Source organism: Zea mays, chromosome 10 (assembly GCF_902167145.1).
Source record: "Zea mays cultivar B73 chromosome 10, Zm-B73-REFERENCE-NAM-5.0, whole genome shotgun sequence".
Lineage (NCBI taxonomy): Eukaryota > Viridiplantae > Streptophyta > Magnoliopsida > Poales > Poaceae > Zea > Zea mays.
Genome location: NC_050105.1, coordinates 41,802,097 through 41,818,455, shown reverse-complemented (window position 1 = coordinate 41,818,455; position 16,359 = coordinate 41,802,097). Strand labels below are relative to the sequence as shown.

Sequence of the window (16,359 nt, the reverse complement as noted above, 5' to 3'; positions counted from 1 at the left end):
TGTAGATGGCAGAATTTAATTATCCATTGAATACTGAAGTTGTAGAGTATTTTGTGTAGATACTCCTAGAGTATTTTTTTGATATCACCGCTGTTTTAATTTTAAAGATACAAAATTAACAAACAGCGCTGCTGCTGTATGGCATGTGGTTCAGGGTGGGAGTCTTTCCACTGGGTCTTGGTTTCAAGTGTAGGAGTGTTTTGTTGATTGATGGAAAATGTTTGTGAAATATTTGTACTAAGTTTTATGCCCGCTAGCAGGTGGCTATACTCCAGATCATGTCTAGTACATTTCTTCTTCTTCGATGAAGGCAAGTGAATGTAGCGGTGGTTGCTTCCGTTCTAACCTGTTATTTCTATTGCCTACACTCTAATATTTAGAAGTATTGGATTCTTTCATAATTGGACTCTATGGTGATGCTTTACTTGCTTGCATTATACTGATGCTCAATCATATATTGACGATGATTATGATTCGAGTATGATTCATGAGATTAATTCACACCCCTGAAGGTAAATGAAGTATTATTTGAGGTTGGTATTGTATCTGAAGGTAAATGAAGTATTATTTGAGGTTGGTATTGTATCTAAAGGTAAATAAAGTATTATTTGAGTTTTGTATTGTATCTGAAGGAAGTGAAGGTTATTGATAAATGCAGCATGCCATATACATTGCATGACTCATTTGCATCTGAAGTTTTGTCGTGACCTATGGTCCGACCGTACCGGTACAATTTAGCATCGTACGTTGCCCGAGGAGGGGTACGATGCGGCTTCATACCCTTAGAGGTATGAAGGCAGAGGACATATGCATTGCATTCATATGCATTCATTGAAGTGATATTTGCAGATGATGTGGTTTTATACTCTTAGAGGTATGAAGATAGAGTACCTACACATTGCATTCCTATGCATACATTGAAGTGATATTTGCAGGTATTATTGACGCACGGAAGTGTTATAGAACCTATTGTGGTTGTTCGAGGAAATGAGATGGTATTGGTTATAGTGGGACTACTGAGTTCCATATCTACAAGTATTTCTGATTTTAATTGTGACTCTTTTAAAATGTTGATGAATTCAATTTGTGGTTTAAAGATCTCGTCAAAATTATTCGCTTGCTGAGATGTTTCATCTCACTCTTGCATTACTCAATGCAGGTGCTTGTTGCTCATCAAGGGAAGTGGGAAGTAGCAGCACATCCACCTTCACTCTTATAATAACACTGCTTAGGTGCAGTCATGATTTAATTAGAAGCTTCTTGTCAAAGGACGTTTGTTTCTAACTAGTTGTGCGCACTGGATAATTTAGCTCATGCCGTTATGGTTGTCTTCCCATTGCTAGCAGACTATTAATGTCTATTATGTTTTCTTATCATGATATCTATTTATACTTTGTTGCTTCCCCGTTTATGCCATTTTCAAAAGAGATGTTGTCGAATTTTATATACGAATGTTAGATGTGTAGTTTAGTAGCATTCTGGGGTGTTTGTGGATCCCGGGGTGTTACAGTTGGTATCAAAGCTTAGGCTTTAGATTCTTGGCAATTTGAAGATAAATTTGACACACTTGCACATATAGGAAGGGTATGGGTTCAAGTATCTTTGATATATATTAGTGACTTTGAAGTGCAGATGACAATAATTTCACCCCTCTCGATTCCTTTACGGTGACGTGGTAAGTTGTTTATGGCTTAATGCTTGATATAATTTATTTCTGAAATTTTGATATTGTTTTATTAATGCGGTAAATATCGCTGATCATTTGTGAGAATGAAGTTGTTATTATGCTTGTGATATACAAGTATGCCTATGATGTTTTCACTATGTTTTTCATGGTTGAGTTTTATTACAATAATATTGTTATATATGCTTGACTGAGGATGTTTCTAAGAGGAGTGTGAATTGCATGTTTTGGGGTACAAGGTAATCATCAATTTGAATTTAAGTTGTTGAGTGGTTGGTGGATAGCTCCAACTATCTTTGCAAAGAATGATTGTTTATGTTGAGAAACCAGTTCTGAAAGAAATGAATATTGGTACTTGTATATGGATTTTGGGGGAAGTCTTTACATAGCCAGAATGGCTTACATGTCTCTCTTCTATCGTGTGTTTTAGTAGCCACAAAGCCTAGATGTGGTTTAAAGTGGTTGCATGTTAGTCATGATAATTGTAGAATAAATCTTTGATTTTTCTTGATCCATTGATTATGTATGAATACGTTGAGGATTTGATGGTTCTCTTCCCGATGCATGTTTGTGGAGCCATTGTTGGACCACTTATCTATTGGTTTGAATGAAGTCATTGCCTAGCCTAGAGTTGGTTGTGTGTGGTTATTCACCTATTCCTAAATGATGTGGTTTTTACATCAGCTTGGGATGTTTGCCAAATGTGTGAAGGATTACAGGGTTAGTATTGGCCCTTTATGTCTGGTACTCTAAGTGCATCATATGATAGAATGAAATGTAAGTTTCTGAACTACAATAGATGAAGACTCATATTATGTGTATGTTAACTTTAGTAGTTGGATATTTTTCTTAGTTGAGATGCTGAATGAAGTATAGTGACATGGGTTAAGCAAGTATTGTGTTGTTGTTGGGCTGTCAGTGCTCTATGTAGAGTTTTTGACATTTCTTCGATGAACTGTGCCGCGCAAGATTTTATTGGCTTCTTGTCGGCTTTATTGCTCCATTAGTTTTATAGATTTTCTCCCTTTTGGTGGGGTGCAAAGTATGTTAGATTACATGATTATCTTTTCATTATGGCAAGAACAAGGTTTAGGAAGATTAGGAGTTTTGTTTCAATAGAACTACTTGTTTCGTCGTGCTGTGAGGTGGGGTGTTTGATCTTCTTATACATTCATCTGGTGTGGATGTTTCACCATTGAATTAAAATGAATTGTTGAAGTTGGTAAAGGTTGTGCTTAGTGCATATTACCCCTTCATAAAAGAGTGTCGTTTTAAGACATTGATGCTGATGTATGGCTGCATCCAAATTCGATGTTTTGAAATCGTAGTGTTGATTGCATCTATGACTTGGTTTGAGCTTCATTACATGTTGGTTCATGCTTGATGTCAGGTTGTGTAGTTTCCTTAGACAATTAGTCCAAGGTAGAAGTTCTTGTGTTAATTAAGACCAATAATGGACCCATGTTTCGAATGGTGGTGCTATATGGGGTACCTTGGGTGTTTTGCTTGGAGTGGTCGAATTCGAGGACGAATTCTTTTTAAGGGGGGTAGAGTGTAATATCCCAAAAAAAATGTTGCCAAAAGTTTATCTTCGGTGCGTGGATGTGGGGAAAGAGTTGTGGGCCGTTGGATGCAAAGTCAAGAGACATCTGATGCGTCATTTCTTTTTCCCACAAAACCCTAGTGGTCGCCCCCCTATTTTTCCCTTTTCTTGGCTGCCAACCCCCCCTTTTCCCCACCCTTGGCCGCCCCTCCCCCTTCCCCTTGCAGCCACCCTCCACTACTTCCTCCTCCCTCTAGATCTCCCCCCACGCGGCAAGAATCGAGAAGAGGAGGAGCAAGATGGATTGAAGAGGAAGAGAGGATCAAGGAGATGTTCTACCCCCATCTCTTGCAGATTTTCTTGGGGAAACCCTAGGTAAGGATAGGATCCTTCACTACAGTAAACGCAGAAACGTCCGACGGCCAAAGCCGTCGGACATAAGGAATAAACCGTCGGAAATAGATTATTTCCGACGGTAAAGGCTTATCTCCGACGGCTTTAAGCCGTCGGAGATAACTCGTCGGAAATAGTGCTATGTCCGACGGCAGCCGTCGGACATAAGTTATCTCCGACGGCTGCCTATGCCCGTCGGAGATAACAAATCCCAACCGTTTTACCGGTCGGAATGTGGGACCCACTGAATTAAGTCCGACGGCTCCCGCTAGGCCGTCGGAGATAAGCATTGCTTATGTCCGACGGTAGTTAATGCCGTCGGAAATAACAAATGGGTTATGTCCGACGGCTACCATTAAGCCGTCGGACATAACAAATTACAGAATTTACACAAAATTCTGTTTTTTAAAAAATCTGACATTTACAAAACAAAAACAGATTCATGCACATATACAAATTCACATTCACAATCACAAATACACACATTCTAATAAGTATTCACAATCACAAATAGTCTCACATAAATATTAACATTCACAAATTTAACATCAACATATAGGTTCGACGGTTGTTGCAAACTGAAATTGTGTCTCACAAACAAGTGTTGCAAAGTGTTTCATAAAAAAACATCACGACACATCAATCATATCCATCGTCTGGATGGTTCGAGTAGCCACCTCCTCCGGCTGGACTCTGCGTGTTGAAAATGGTGTTCACCCACGAATTTGTTGTGTCGTCCTGACCAGACCCATCTCCAGGTGCGGCAACTGAAGCGGGTGGTGTCTGAAATCCCTATAACACAAGCACATGAAATAGTAACCACTCAGTTGTTCATTTAAACACATAAGACATTTATGAACATGTCACACACGCATATGTGTACATACCATAGGGAATTGTGACGGAGGCGGAGGCGGAGGTGGAGGCGCCAACATTGGCATTGGCAGTGCAAAGTCCGGAGGCGGCATCCCATATGTCGGCATCGGGACGCCCGCTTGTTGGGCTAGTTGCTACAAATTATATACAAGTCATTGTTGAACAAACAAGATACACATCAAGTGTTTTGCAAAATAAGCTACAAAATGTTACTTCAACTTACCGAGAGAAGAGCTTGATTTTGGGCCTGGAGGCTTGCATAATACTCGTCCCTCTTCTTCTGGTACTCGGCTTGTTGTCTCTGGTATTCAGATTGTTGCCTCTGGTACTCCAATTGTTCCCTCAAGACTGATTGATGGTACTCTGCCTGTTGACGCAACACTGCAAGCTCTATCTCATGGGCTGCTGATCGTGAACGGGACGACTGTGAAGACGACGATGTGGATTGTCGTCCACGGCGTCTCAGCTCTCTGGAATCAATCGTAGAATCAAAAATACCCAACCTACAAGAGTGAACCATGCACTTAGTATAGTAACTCATGGCTCAGTTGAATCGCAAGCATATGATGACAATTTTGAAAACCAAATCAAATAATCTCACCGTCCATGGGCTTGTCCTCCTGCGCTAGCATAGGCTGCCTGAGGGTCGATTGGCTGGCTCCTCCAATCGTACTCCTCCCCATGGCGTTGAACCATCTCCTGCCCATACGAAGCCTGGAGGCAAACAATATCAAATATAAGTGCATAACCCCTATGCCCTTGCAAACAATATCAACACACATAATAGAGTAACAATATCAACTCACTAGACGGTCGGTGGCCGTCTGAGTGCATAACACATCAGGATTCTGAGGATCAGAACCCCTATGCCCTTGCATATACACCTCCACATCCGTGGGCGTACGGCCGGATTTGACTTCCTGTACATAAAAGTTATAATGACACATTTCTATGTGATTCAAAGTTACGACAAACTGTGACTTACCATTCGCTTAGCCAAGCGCACATGACCATCACCGCCGTAGTTGTGGAACGACTCAGTCCCACGGTTTCCCCTGTTCCTTTCGGAAATGGCACGAAAGTCAGGGGAAGCCCACCATCTGCACAATGCCCGATAACCGTCTGATCGGGTGGCCATCCACGGCACCGACACCTACATGAAATTTTTTAAATAAAGCAAGCAAATACATGGCTTTGTGCGATATGAGAGGCAACAACTTGTTTACCTCTAGGTATTGCTCCTCCGTCAAGTAAATTGATGACCACTCGGCCTTTGTATTTGGCATCGGTCGATCATCAGCATTTGCTCTGTACCATGCCTTTATAGCCTGAATTCGTGCATAGTACATTGCATCTGCAACGACATCGTTCGCGTTAAACTCAAACACGTAACGAGCGTTCATATCATATGATCCATCGTCCGGCAACTTGTACCGTTTCTGCAAAAACCATAGTGTTATCATAAAAGCAAACATATATGGAATAACTAAAATAGTATAAACAAGTCATACCCAGAATGCATCCCAAACTAGTGCCTGTGTGTTGCCAAACGTTCTACAGACACCATAGCGATAATGCTCCCAAGTGGTGGCGGGGACAGACTCGCCAGTAGGCAAAGTCACAAGACCAGGCCAGTGCAGACGAACAAGATTACCAAGAACCATGTTCACCTGCCTGTAGTGTCCTGTGCCTGTGAACGAGTCGTCGATCCAAGTCCTGCAAACAGAAATCAATGTAGAAATTAAAACATAACTTTCAATAACATTTAAGCAAAGATATGTCACTCACTTTCCACTAGGCTTTATCACAACCCGAGATTCGGGTGGAAGCTCTGGAGGTGGTCCAACAAAATGCAGCTTCCTCGTTCTCTTAACTCGAGAAGTTCCAGACCCAGCTGCAGAATCTCCACCAGCCCCAGAATCCCCAGCCCCAGAATCCCCACCAGCGTCGTCTCCAGCATCATCTCCCACATTATCTCCACCATCATCTTCAACATCATCTCTTGCATGATCCTCTACCACTGGTTCCTCAATTTCAGCATCCTATGAAACAAATAGCTTACATCAGACAATATTAAGTAACTCAAATAATGTAATTTAACAACTAACTTACATCTTGTGGAGGCAAATGTTCTGCCAGCGCTCTCCGTCTGCTCATGGTAGAACCTGTGCCCTGAAAAACTGAATCCTCACCCCTCGAGCTGCTCCTCGAGCTACTCCTCGACCCAAGCAAACTACGAGCTAAAGACTTCATTTTCTTTGACATCCTATTTTAACAAAAACAAGTTAGTACATAAATCGACAATAAAATAATAAAATATGCAATAGAATCATAAAATATGCAATAAAATCATGATCCATACTCGTCAATCGTAATCGTAATCAAAATCAGGATCTAGTTGCTTTCGTCGATTTAATGGACGCCAAGTAGCTTTCTTCTTTCTCGTCACTCGTTTTCTTTTTGGAGGAACCTCTACATCATTTTGATCGCCTAATAAAGATTCTTCCAACATTTCAGTTTGTACATTAAACGTGCTTGTAAGTTCTTCGTCTTGGAAAATCTCAGCAGCCCCCACTTCCTGCTCGATTTGACTTTCAACATAACCAGCATCACCAGGAGCATATAGTCGTTCACGCGGATTAACTTTGTACACTACCCTCCAATCAACCAAACCGTTTTTCTTAGATGGATATGTCATATAATACACCTGCTCGCATTGGTGGGCAAGGATTATAGTGTCGTGACCTTTTAATCTATCGTTGTGTTTGACTTCCACCATGCCATATTGATTTTCTCGCGTTGTATTTGGAGAAAACCAATCACAATCGAAGAACACCACTTTGAGTTGTTTATCTCCAAAAAACTTGTACTCGATTATATCATTAATGACTCCATAATAATTAGTCACCTTCCCTTCATCATCGACAGCTCTAGTTACAACTCCGGAGTTTGTCGTGGCTGCTAGAGGATGATCATCTTCGAACCTTGTGGAACGGAATCTAAAACCATTGACATCATACCGACCATAACGTCTGCCAGTTACTGCTCCTAGGGATAATTGTCGAAGGTCCGGGTGTATATTGTCATTTTTATCTACATAATCTCGAAACCAACACAAGAAATTAAGTCCCCCATCTTTTCCCTCTCGACGAATCTGGTCACGTTCACAGCCAGAGATGCAATTTTGAGAATCAAATTCCCTGTTAGTACAAGGAAACAAACCTTTTAGTATCACAACAAAAATTCTAGCGGCAATGACTAAAATAAAGTTTACACTTACAGGAGAAACTGACTCATCTCTTCCATGTTGTTATACATGTAAAGTAAAGCAGTCTTCCATTCGTCGTTGGTGAAACAGTATGTTGTGCTGGGTCCTACAGTTTTGCCCCTCCATTGAAAAATTTCAATATCACTAATAGGGGGCTCGTCGACATGATACCGCAACGTATGGGCATTGACATTGTGTTCCTCTGCAAAGTACAGGCCCGTGAACGATGCTATCTCTTTGTATTTGAATTCTTCAGCGATGCACCCTTCAACTCGTCTCTTATTACCAACCATTGCACGTAGCTTTTTTAGTGTCCTTTCGATGTGATACATCCATCTATATTGCACAGGACCTCCTACCTTAGCTTCGTATGGTAGGTGAACAAGTAGATGTTGCATCGGATTGAAGAAACCTGGTGGAAATATTTTTTCAAGTTTGCATACCAAAATCGGTATTTCTTGCTCAAGCTTCTCCATCATCTCTTTCTTTATTTCTTTGGCACAAAGATGTCTATAAAAGTAGCTTAGCTCCGCTAATGCTTTCCAGACATCATTTTTTACAAAACCACGAAACATAACAGGAAGGAGTCTTTCCATTATTATGTGGTAGTCATGACTCTTCAACCCAGAAAACTTGCCCGTCTTCAAATTCACAGACCTTCTAAAGCCCGCGGCGTAACCATCTGGGAACTTTAAGTTTTTCAACCATTTCATCAATTGTTTCTTCCTTTTAGGTTTAATACTGAAAGGAGCACGTGGCTTCTTCTGATTCTCTCCTATCTCCATAGTTGGTCTTCTACAGATTAAGGCCAAGTCTTTCCTTGCCTTAGGGTTGTCTTTTGTTTTGTCGGTGATATTCATGCAAGTGCTGATAATGCTTTCACCCATATTTCGTTCCTGGTGCATGACATCAATGTTATGCATTAGAATCAAGGCTTTCATATAAGGGAGTTCCCATAGACCACATTTGTGAGTCCAATTATGCTCGGTTCCATAACCTTCAAAACGATTTCCATGTTCGTTTAGTTTCAAATCATTAAGTCTCGCGAGAATCTCAGGACCACTTAGACGCTTGGGTGGTCCCCTCGTCACAATCGTGTCCTTTTTAAAAGCGTTCCTATCGAACCTGAACGGGTGATCCTCTGGCAAAAAACATCTATGGCAATCGAAGTAACATATCTTTCCACCAAACTTTAGTCGAAAGCATAAAGTGTCTTCAACGCATATAGGACATGTCAAAATCCCATGACAACTCCATCCAGCAAAGATACCATAAGCCATAAAATCATGAATAGACCATAAAAACGCGGCTCTCAGGTTGAACTTCTGTTTCTTGTAACAATCGTACGCCTCGACTCCTTCCCACAAAATTTTCAATTCTTCAATCAGGGGTCTCATCATCACATCGATCTTTGTTCCAGGATGATCCGGACCAGGTATTATAAGACACAAGAAAATAAATTCATATTTCATGCAAAGAGCTGGTGGAAGGTTGTATGGAACAGCAAAGACGGGCCAACATGAGTACGACGTAGCAGTTAGATTGAATGGTGAGAAACCATCTGTTGCCAAACCGAAGCGGACATTCCGCACTTCATCAGCAAAGCTGGAATCAAAAGCATCTAGTGCCTTCCATGCATCTGTATCAGCTGGGTGCACCATGACATTTGGATTCTCACGTACCCCTTCTTTGTGCCACCTCATGTGTCTGGCTGTATTTTTGGAGATGAACAAACGTTTCAACCGAGGTATGAGAGGCATGTAACGAAGCTGCTTACGTGCAATCTTCGTAGTCACGGTCAAACCATCGTCGTTTTCAACCTCAATGAATCTACGCTCACCACATACAGTACACTTCTTCTCACCTGCGGTCTCCTTCCAGAAAAGCATACAATTATTTTCACAGACATCGATTTTTTCGTAGTCCATACCGAGGCCAGATAACAGCTTTTTAGACTGATACATGTGCTTTGGCATCTTGTGATTCTCCGGAAGTACATCACTGATCAAGTTCAAAAGTTCCTTGTAACAGTTGTTTGAGAATGCAAACTTAGACTTAATAGCCATAAGTCGAGTCACAAATACAAGGACAGTCACTTTTGTGTGCTCATGCAACGGCTCTTCGGCAGCTTTAAGGAGCTCGAAGAACTTCTGAACCTCAGGTGTAGCTGGATCCTCAAACTCGGTGGGTTGACCGGGGTTCTCCGAATCGACGGTTAGAAACTCATGGCGTACATCGTCAAGCATCTCTTCCATCCTATCGTAGTCCTCCTCTTCATGTGACTGAACTTCCGATACAATACGAGGTGGGTCCTCACCGTGGTGCACCCACACCTCATAGCCTGGCATATAACCGTTCTTGCAAATATGTATCGACATAGTCCTCCTGTCAAGGAAATTAATGTTCCGACACTTGCTACAAGGGCACCTAACATCGGTTCCAGTCTCTGACCGAGCAAAAGCATGGTCGAGAAAAGCATCAGTCTTGGCCACCCACTCACTTGATAGAGCACCTCTTTTCTTCCAACCTTCATACATCCATCGACGATTCTCCTCCATACTAGATACGATACGTTAACTTAATTAGATAAGTACTGCACGTGCATTCCGTTTTTACGAAGAAATCACGCCCCTACATCTGTAGGAAAGGATAGGTCCTAAACCCACCCAGGAGTGACCGACGAGACCGTGTTTATGACAAGACATGTGGTCGTGCGAAATTTCGGCAGCATAACCCCGTTGTTCTCCAATCGCACGCCTAAAAATGGTGCAATTGAAGAACAGAGAGGTTATGCTGCCGAAACTAAGCAGGAGCACATGCTTTTGTCATAAACACGGACTCTGTCGGTCACCCCGAGGCTATCCAAAAAAGGGACAATTCCGGCCCAACATACCTCACATGCGTCGCTTGTAAGGTGTGTTGGGCTGAAACGGGTGACGCCTAGGTTTCGTTTGTTCACACTACGATACACTATGATTAACTATAATCATCGTGCATTATTAAATAATTAAACTAATAAACCACAATACAATATTACATACGAAATAATATTGTTATAGATGACAAATCATATAAAATGACCTTATTTCCGAGGGCATAATAATTACCCTCGGAAATTAAAAATTAAAATTATCTAAAGTACCACTAAATAAAGTAAAACAAACTACTTTAATTAACTAATCAAATTTTGACCGTCGGACATAACAAACTAAACAATCAAATGCATTAATACATACAATTTCAATCAAATACATTAATACAAACATACAATTCTAATCAAATACATTAATAAAAGCATACAATTTTAATAAACAAAATTGCTAATTAAGTATACTCACTTAGCGGGTGTGGAGAGTCGGCCGGCGATGGGCGCACGGGCGGGCGGCGGGCGCACGGGGCCGTTGGCCGGAGCACGGGGCGGCGGCGACCGGCGAACGGGGCGGCGGCGACCGGCGAACGGGGCGGCGGCGACCGGCGAACGGGGCGGCGGCGGCGGCGGCCGGAGCACGGGCGTGGCGGTGGCCGGAGCACGAGCTAGGGGCGGTGGTGGCCGGAGCACGGGCGTGGCGGTGGTGGCCGGAGCACGGGCGTGGCGGTGGCCGGAGCACGAGCACGGAGCGGTGGGGCGGCGGCGGGCGCCGGAGCACGAGCAGTGGGGGCGGGCGGTACGGCGATAGGGCGGGACGGCGACGAGCGTGGCGGCGACGAGCGTGGCGGCGACGGCGGCTTCTCCTCGGACACGGCGGAGGCGTGCTCGGCGGCGGCAGGATAGAAACGCGCGGTCTCGGGTGAAACTGAAGGCGCGCGGGTCGGAACCGCGCGTTAAAAAGCCTTATGTCCGACGGCTCGGTACGAGGCCGTCGGACATAAGCTAATGTCCGACGGCCAGGGGGTCGGCCGTCGGACATAAGGTAATGTCCGACGGTCAGTCTGCCAGCCGTCGGTTATATTTTTTTATTTTCGACGGCCGCTGTTGGCCGTCGGACATAACCGTATGTCCGACGGTTGCCTACGGGGCCGTCGGACATAAGACGACCGTCGGAATTGTATAGTTTTACTGTAGTGCTTGTTCCTCCCTATAATTATATGATTTTGGAGGTTGTGGATCATGTGGATTGAAGGATTAGAGGTTGGATTAGATGTGGGGTTAGATTTTGATCTCGAATTTAATTTCTGCAGAATAGCAGATTCGACAGTTTCTGTTCATGTCAGTTTTCCGTGGTCTTAGTGGCCTCCGAAAAATAAAAAGTCTATATATGAGTCGTAGATAATTTGTAGATCTTTCCGTGGCCGCGAAGAACACCTCAATCGGACATCAGAACAGAAAGTTATGACAGTTTGATTATAGCAGTTTTTCAGTCTCATAATTCTGTGCAGAATCTGTTCTCTTAAGAGTTAGGAAATTTTATCAACAGAATTAAACTGTGAGTTGGTAAAAGAAGTTGTAGATAATTTCATAAGCTTTCCAGATTGTTAAAGAGTGCATTCATAGGATTTGTGAAACTCCAGTTATGTTTGTTTTACTGTGGCTGTTCCTGTTTGCCTGACAAAAATGAGTGGGTCTGTTCACTGGTGGGTTTCATCTAGTAAATGGCCAAATTGGCTCTTCCAACTATGGAGACTTTTGTAGAGGGATAAAAGTTCTTACTTCCAACAGAATTTCATAATTTGTGGTTCAGTAGTTTGGGAGATATCGAATTTTAAAGTTAACCATACTGCTGTCTAAAACAGATTCAGTCAGTTATCTTGTCAGATGTTTTAGAACTTGTAGATGGCAGAATTTAATTATCCATTGAATACTGAAGTTGTAGAGTATTTTGTGTAGATACTCCTAGAGTATTTTTTTGATATCACCGCTGTTTTAATTTTAAAGATACAAAATTAACAAACAGCGCTGCTGCTGTATGGCATGTGGTTCAGGGTGGGAGTCTTTCCACTGGGTCTTGGTTTCAAGTGTAGGAGTGTTTTGTTGATTGATGGAAAATGTTTGTGAAATATTTGTACTAAGTTTTATGCCCGCTAGCAGGTGGCTATACTCCAGATCATGTCTAGTACATTTCTTCTTCTTCGATGAAGGCAAGTGAATGTAGCGGTGGTTGCTTCCGTTCTAACCTGTTATTTCTATTGCCTACACTCTAATATTTAGAAGTATTGGATTCTTTCATAATTGGACTCTATGGTGATGCTTTACTTGCTTGCATTATACTGATGCTCAATCATATATTGACGATGATTATGATTCGAGTATGATTCATGAGATTAATTCACACCCCTGAAGGTAAATGAAGTATTATTTGAGGTTGGTATTGTATCTGAAGGTAAATGAAGTATTATTTGAGGTTGGTATTGTATCTAAAGGTAAATAAAGTATTATTTGAGTTTTGTATTGTATCTGAAGGAAGTGAAGGTTATTGATAAATGCAGCATGCCATATACATTGCATGACTCATTTGCATCTGAAGTTTTGTCGTGACCTATGGTCCGACCGTACCGGTACAATTTAGCATCGTACGTTGCCCGAGGAGGGGTACGATGCGGCTTCATACCCTTAGAGGTATGAAGGCAGAGGACATATGCATTGCATTCATATGCATTCATTGAAGTGATATTTGCAGATGATGTGGTTTTATACTCTTAGAGGTATGAAGATAGAGTACCTACACATTGCATTCCTATGCATACATTGAAGTGATATTTGCAGGTATTATTGACGCACGGAAGTGTTATAGAACCTATTGTGGTTGTTCGAGGAAATGAGATGGTATTGGTTATAGTGGGACTACTGAGTTCCATATCTACAAGTATTTCTGATTTTAATTGTGACTCTTTTAAAATGTTGATGAATTCAATTTGTGGTTTAAAGATCTCGTCAAAATTATTCGCTTGCTGAGATGTTTCATCTCACTCTTGCATTACTCAATGCAGGTGCTTGTTGCTCATCAAGGGAAGTGGGAAGTAGCAGCACATCCACCTTCACTCTTATAATAACACTGCTTAGGTGCAGTCATGATTTAATTAGAAGCTTCTTGTCAAAGGACGTTTGTTTCTAACTAGTTGTGCGCACTGGATAATTTAGCTCATGCTGTTATGGTTGTCTTCCCATTGCTAGCAGACTATTAATGTCTATTATGTTTTCTTATCATGATATCTATTTATACTTTGTTGCTTCCCCGTTTATGCCATTTTCAAAAGAGATGTTGTCGAATTTTATATACGAATGTTAGATGTGTAGTTTAGTAGCATTCTGGGGTGTTTGTGGATCCCGGGGTGTTACAGGGTGTCACAGCATACTCTGTCCAAAATAACCTTCATCAGCAATCACCTTCATCGTAAAACAATGAAAAGCTGAAGGAAAAAAATTTGACCTTGAAATTAGAATAGAATAAACTACCGACGATATGTTGTCGTCGGTAGCGGCTAATGTTAGCCTCAAGCTTCGGGAAACCAACACTCTTCGACAGAGTGCTGATAACCTTTGCTCCAGTTTGATCTCGGAGGCATCCTAACCTTTCTTCGTCAACTCCACCGAAGAGCAACGCTCCTGGGTGGTAGCCACAGGATATAGCATATTCCTGCAGCTCCTCTTTCTCAATCTTAGATAATTCTTGACCAATTAAATTTTGAAAATTGAAGTTTTTTTCCTCTGAAGTATCTTCGGCGGCTGCCTTCCCTTTTTCAGGCACTGTGGCCATGGCTTCTTTGGCAGCTGCAGCAGCTTCTTCCGCGGCCATATCCAAGAGTATTCTATCAATATCAGATAATGTGCTCTCCAGATTCGTGGCTTCGGCCGTTGTGGCTTCGGCAGTTGTAGCTTCGGTGGGAGCAGCTTCGGTAGTTGCAGCAACTTCGGCAGCTAGCGTTATTTTTGACGCTGAGGCCGGCGGTGGTGTATCTTCAATTGCTTGCATAATAGTAACAATCCTTTGCTTTTTCGCCCAACTGCCTTCTTCGCTGCCGAAGGCTCATCCTTCTTCTGTAAAAGCTTTGTCAGTTCTGGCCCCAGGGGACTTAGCAGCTTGATAGGTAAGGATTCGGTCATTACCTTTAAAATCTCTTCCACTTCGGCGGCAGAAGGTGTCGAAGGAGCTTCCTCTTCTATCTCAGCCACCTTCGGCTCCGGAGTCGCTGTTTTCCTCTTCTTCGAGGTTGTCACCTTCGGCTCAAGGCTGGATTTTTTCTTTTTCAAAATTTTTTCATCTTCTTTTATCATCCTAGCAGCTTGTCTGTTCATAACACTAACAACCCTTTTTCGCTTTGACCCTTCGGCACCCTTGCTTAATCGTTCATAGTCAGGGTATTCAAAGTTCAGGGCATCCATTACTCGATTCAGCCTTCGTTTTGGTCGGGTGCCGAAGGTCGCAGTCATCAGATGATCTTCCTTTTTAGTGTAGTTGCCCAAAATTTCGTTGCACATAGCCTCAATCATTTCTAGCCATTCTTGGCAAGGCTCTTTGAATTGTTTCTTGAACTTGAAGTGATAGGGCAGTCGAATAAGTTCGTTCTTTTTCTTTTCTCCCTTAAGCTTCAGCATATTCCATTCACTCAACGTCAGAAAAACCCCATTGGCTAAGTATTCTTGCACCAGATCTCTAGTGCCAATCTGTTCAGCCACAACTCTGAACTCTGCTATAGCTTGTCGGCATGGTGACCCAGGCATCATGCGGCACAGGGGCCTAGTCAACCCGTAGCTCAAACTCAGCGGGCTCAGTACTAACGTCTTCAGCTTCTCCCTTTTCTTCTCATCAGCTTTGACATAAAACCACTCAATTTTCCAGCCAGTTGGCCACTTGGTGCAGTAGCTTAGCACCGGGGCCTTCATATCCTTGCGGTAAGCGAAATTGTAACAACCAAAATTCTCATGAAGCCCATCTTCTCTGGCCTTCATCTGATAATGCAGCTCATGTACTCGGCAGAAGGCTTCAGCATTTGGATCCATTCTCTGGCTTCGAAGGACCCAAATGAAGATGCTGAACCTAACGATAGCGTTAGGAGTCAGTTGATGAAGATAAATTTCATAATTATTCAAAACCTCCCCAATCATCTCATAAAGCGGAAACCGCAATCCAGCTTTGAAAAAGCTTTTGAAAACTACCACTTTGTCATCTTTTGGCTCTGGGATGGTTTCTTCACCGGCAAAACGAAGAAGCTTCTTCTCTGTCTCTCCGAAGTAACCGAGCTTCATCATCATCGGCATATCGGTCTCGGAGACAGTAGATTTTCCAAAATCTAAGTGGTTGGGCTTTGATGGGACTAGAATGTTGTAGTCGTCCTCTTCATCAGCATTTTCTTCCTCGACATCAACTTCTTCAGCCTCAGCAGTATATACATCTTCCTCAACAATCACCTCTGTCACAACCAATCCAGATTGCTTCATAACTTCGGAAATCGGGGCTGTTTCGGTGGTTTCAGCCTCCTCTCCGTCACGGGTCACTCTAGCAGTTGAACGTACTTTGGCCATCAGGTGTTGAATTTCTTGCAGTTCTTGAGAATGTTGATGATTTTTATGGTTTAGACGAAGCTCCCTCATATGCGGAAGCTAAATCAAAATGATGCTTTGCTTGAGAATGTGATGACAAAGCTTCGGCTATGGTTAAA

At 42.4% G+C, this 16,359-nt stretch overlaps 1 protein-coding gene across 1 annotated transcript; it reads right to left on the bottom strand.

Annotated features, from left to right (window-relative positions):
- Positions 1 to 4,085: 4,085 nt before the first annotated feature.
- LOC118473547 (LOB domain-containing protein 13-like) lies at positions 4,086 to 4,624 on the bottom strand. The gene is made up of 2 exons (XM_035963362.1): positions 4,508 to 4,624; positions 4,086 to 4,412 (listed from the first exon to the last, which is right to left on the bottom strand). The coding sequence occupies exons 1-2, from the start codon at positions 4,601 to 4,603 to the stop codon at positions 4,260 to 4,262; spliced, it is 249 nt and encodes an 82-aa protein (XP_035819255.1). The 5' UTR covers positions 4,604 to 4,624; the 3' UTR covers positions 4,086 to 4,259.
- Between the last annotated feature and the right edge of the window lie 11,735 nt (positions 4,625 to 16,359).

Excerpts from the sequence above, each read along its gene's own strand:
- LOC118473547 (XM_035963362.1), bottom strand. The coding sequence starts at position 4,603 with ATGCCGACATATGGGATGCCGCCTCCGGACTTTGCACTGCCAATGCCA. Across the intron at positions 4,413-4,507 it reads CTCCGTCACAATTCCCTATG|GGATTTCAGACACCACCCGC; the intron begins GTATGTACACAT and ends CTTGTGTTATAG.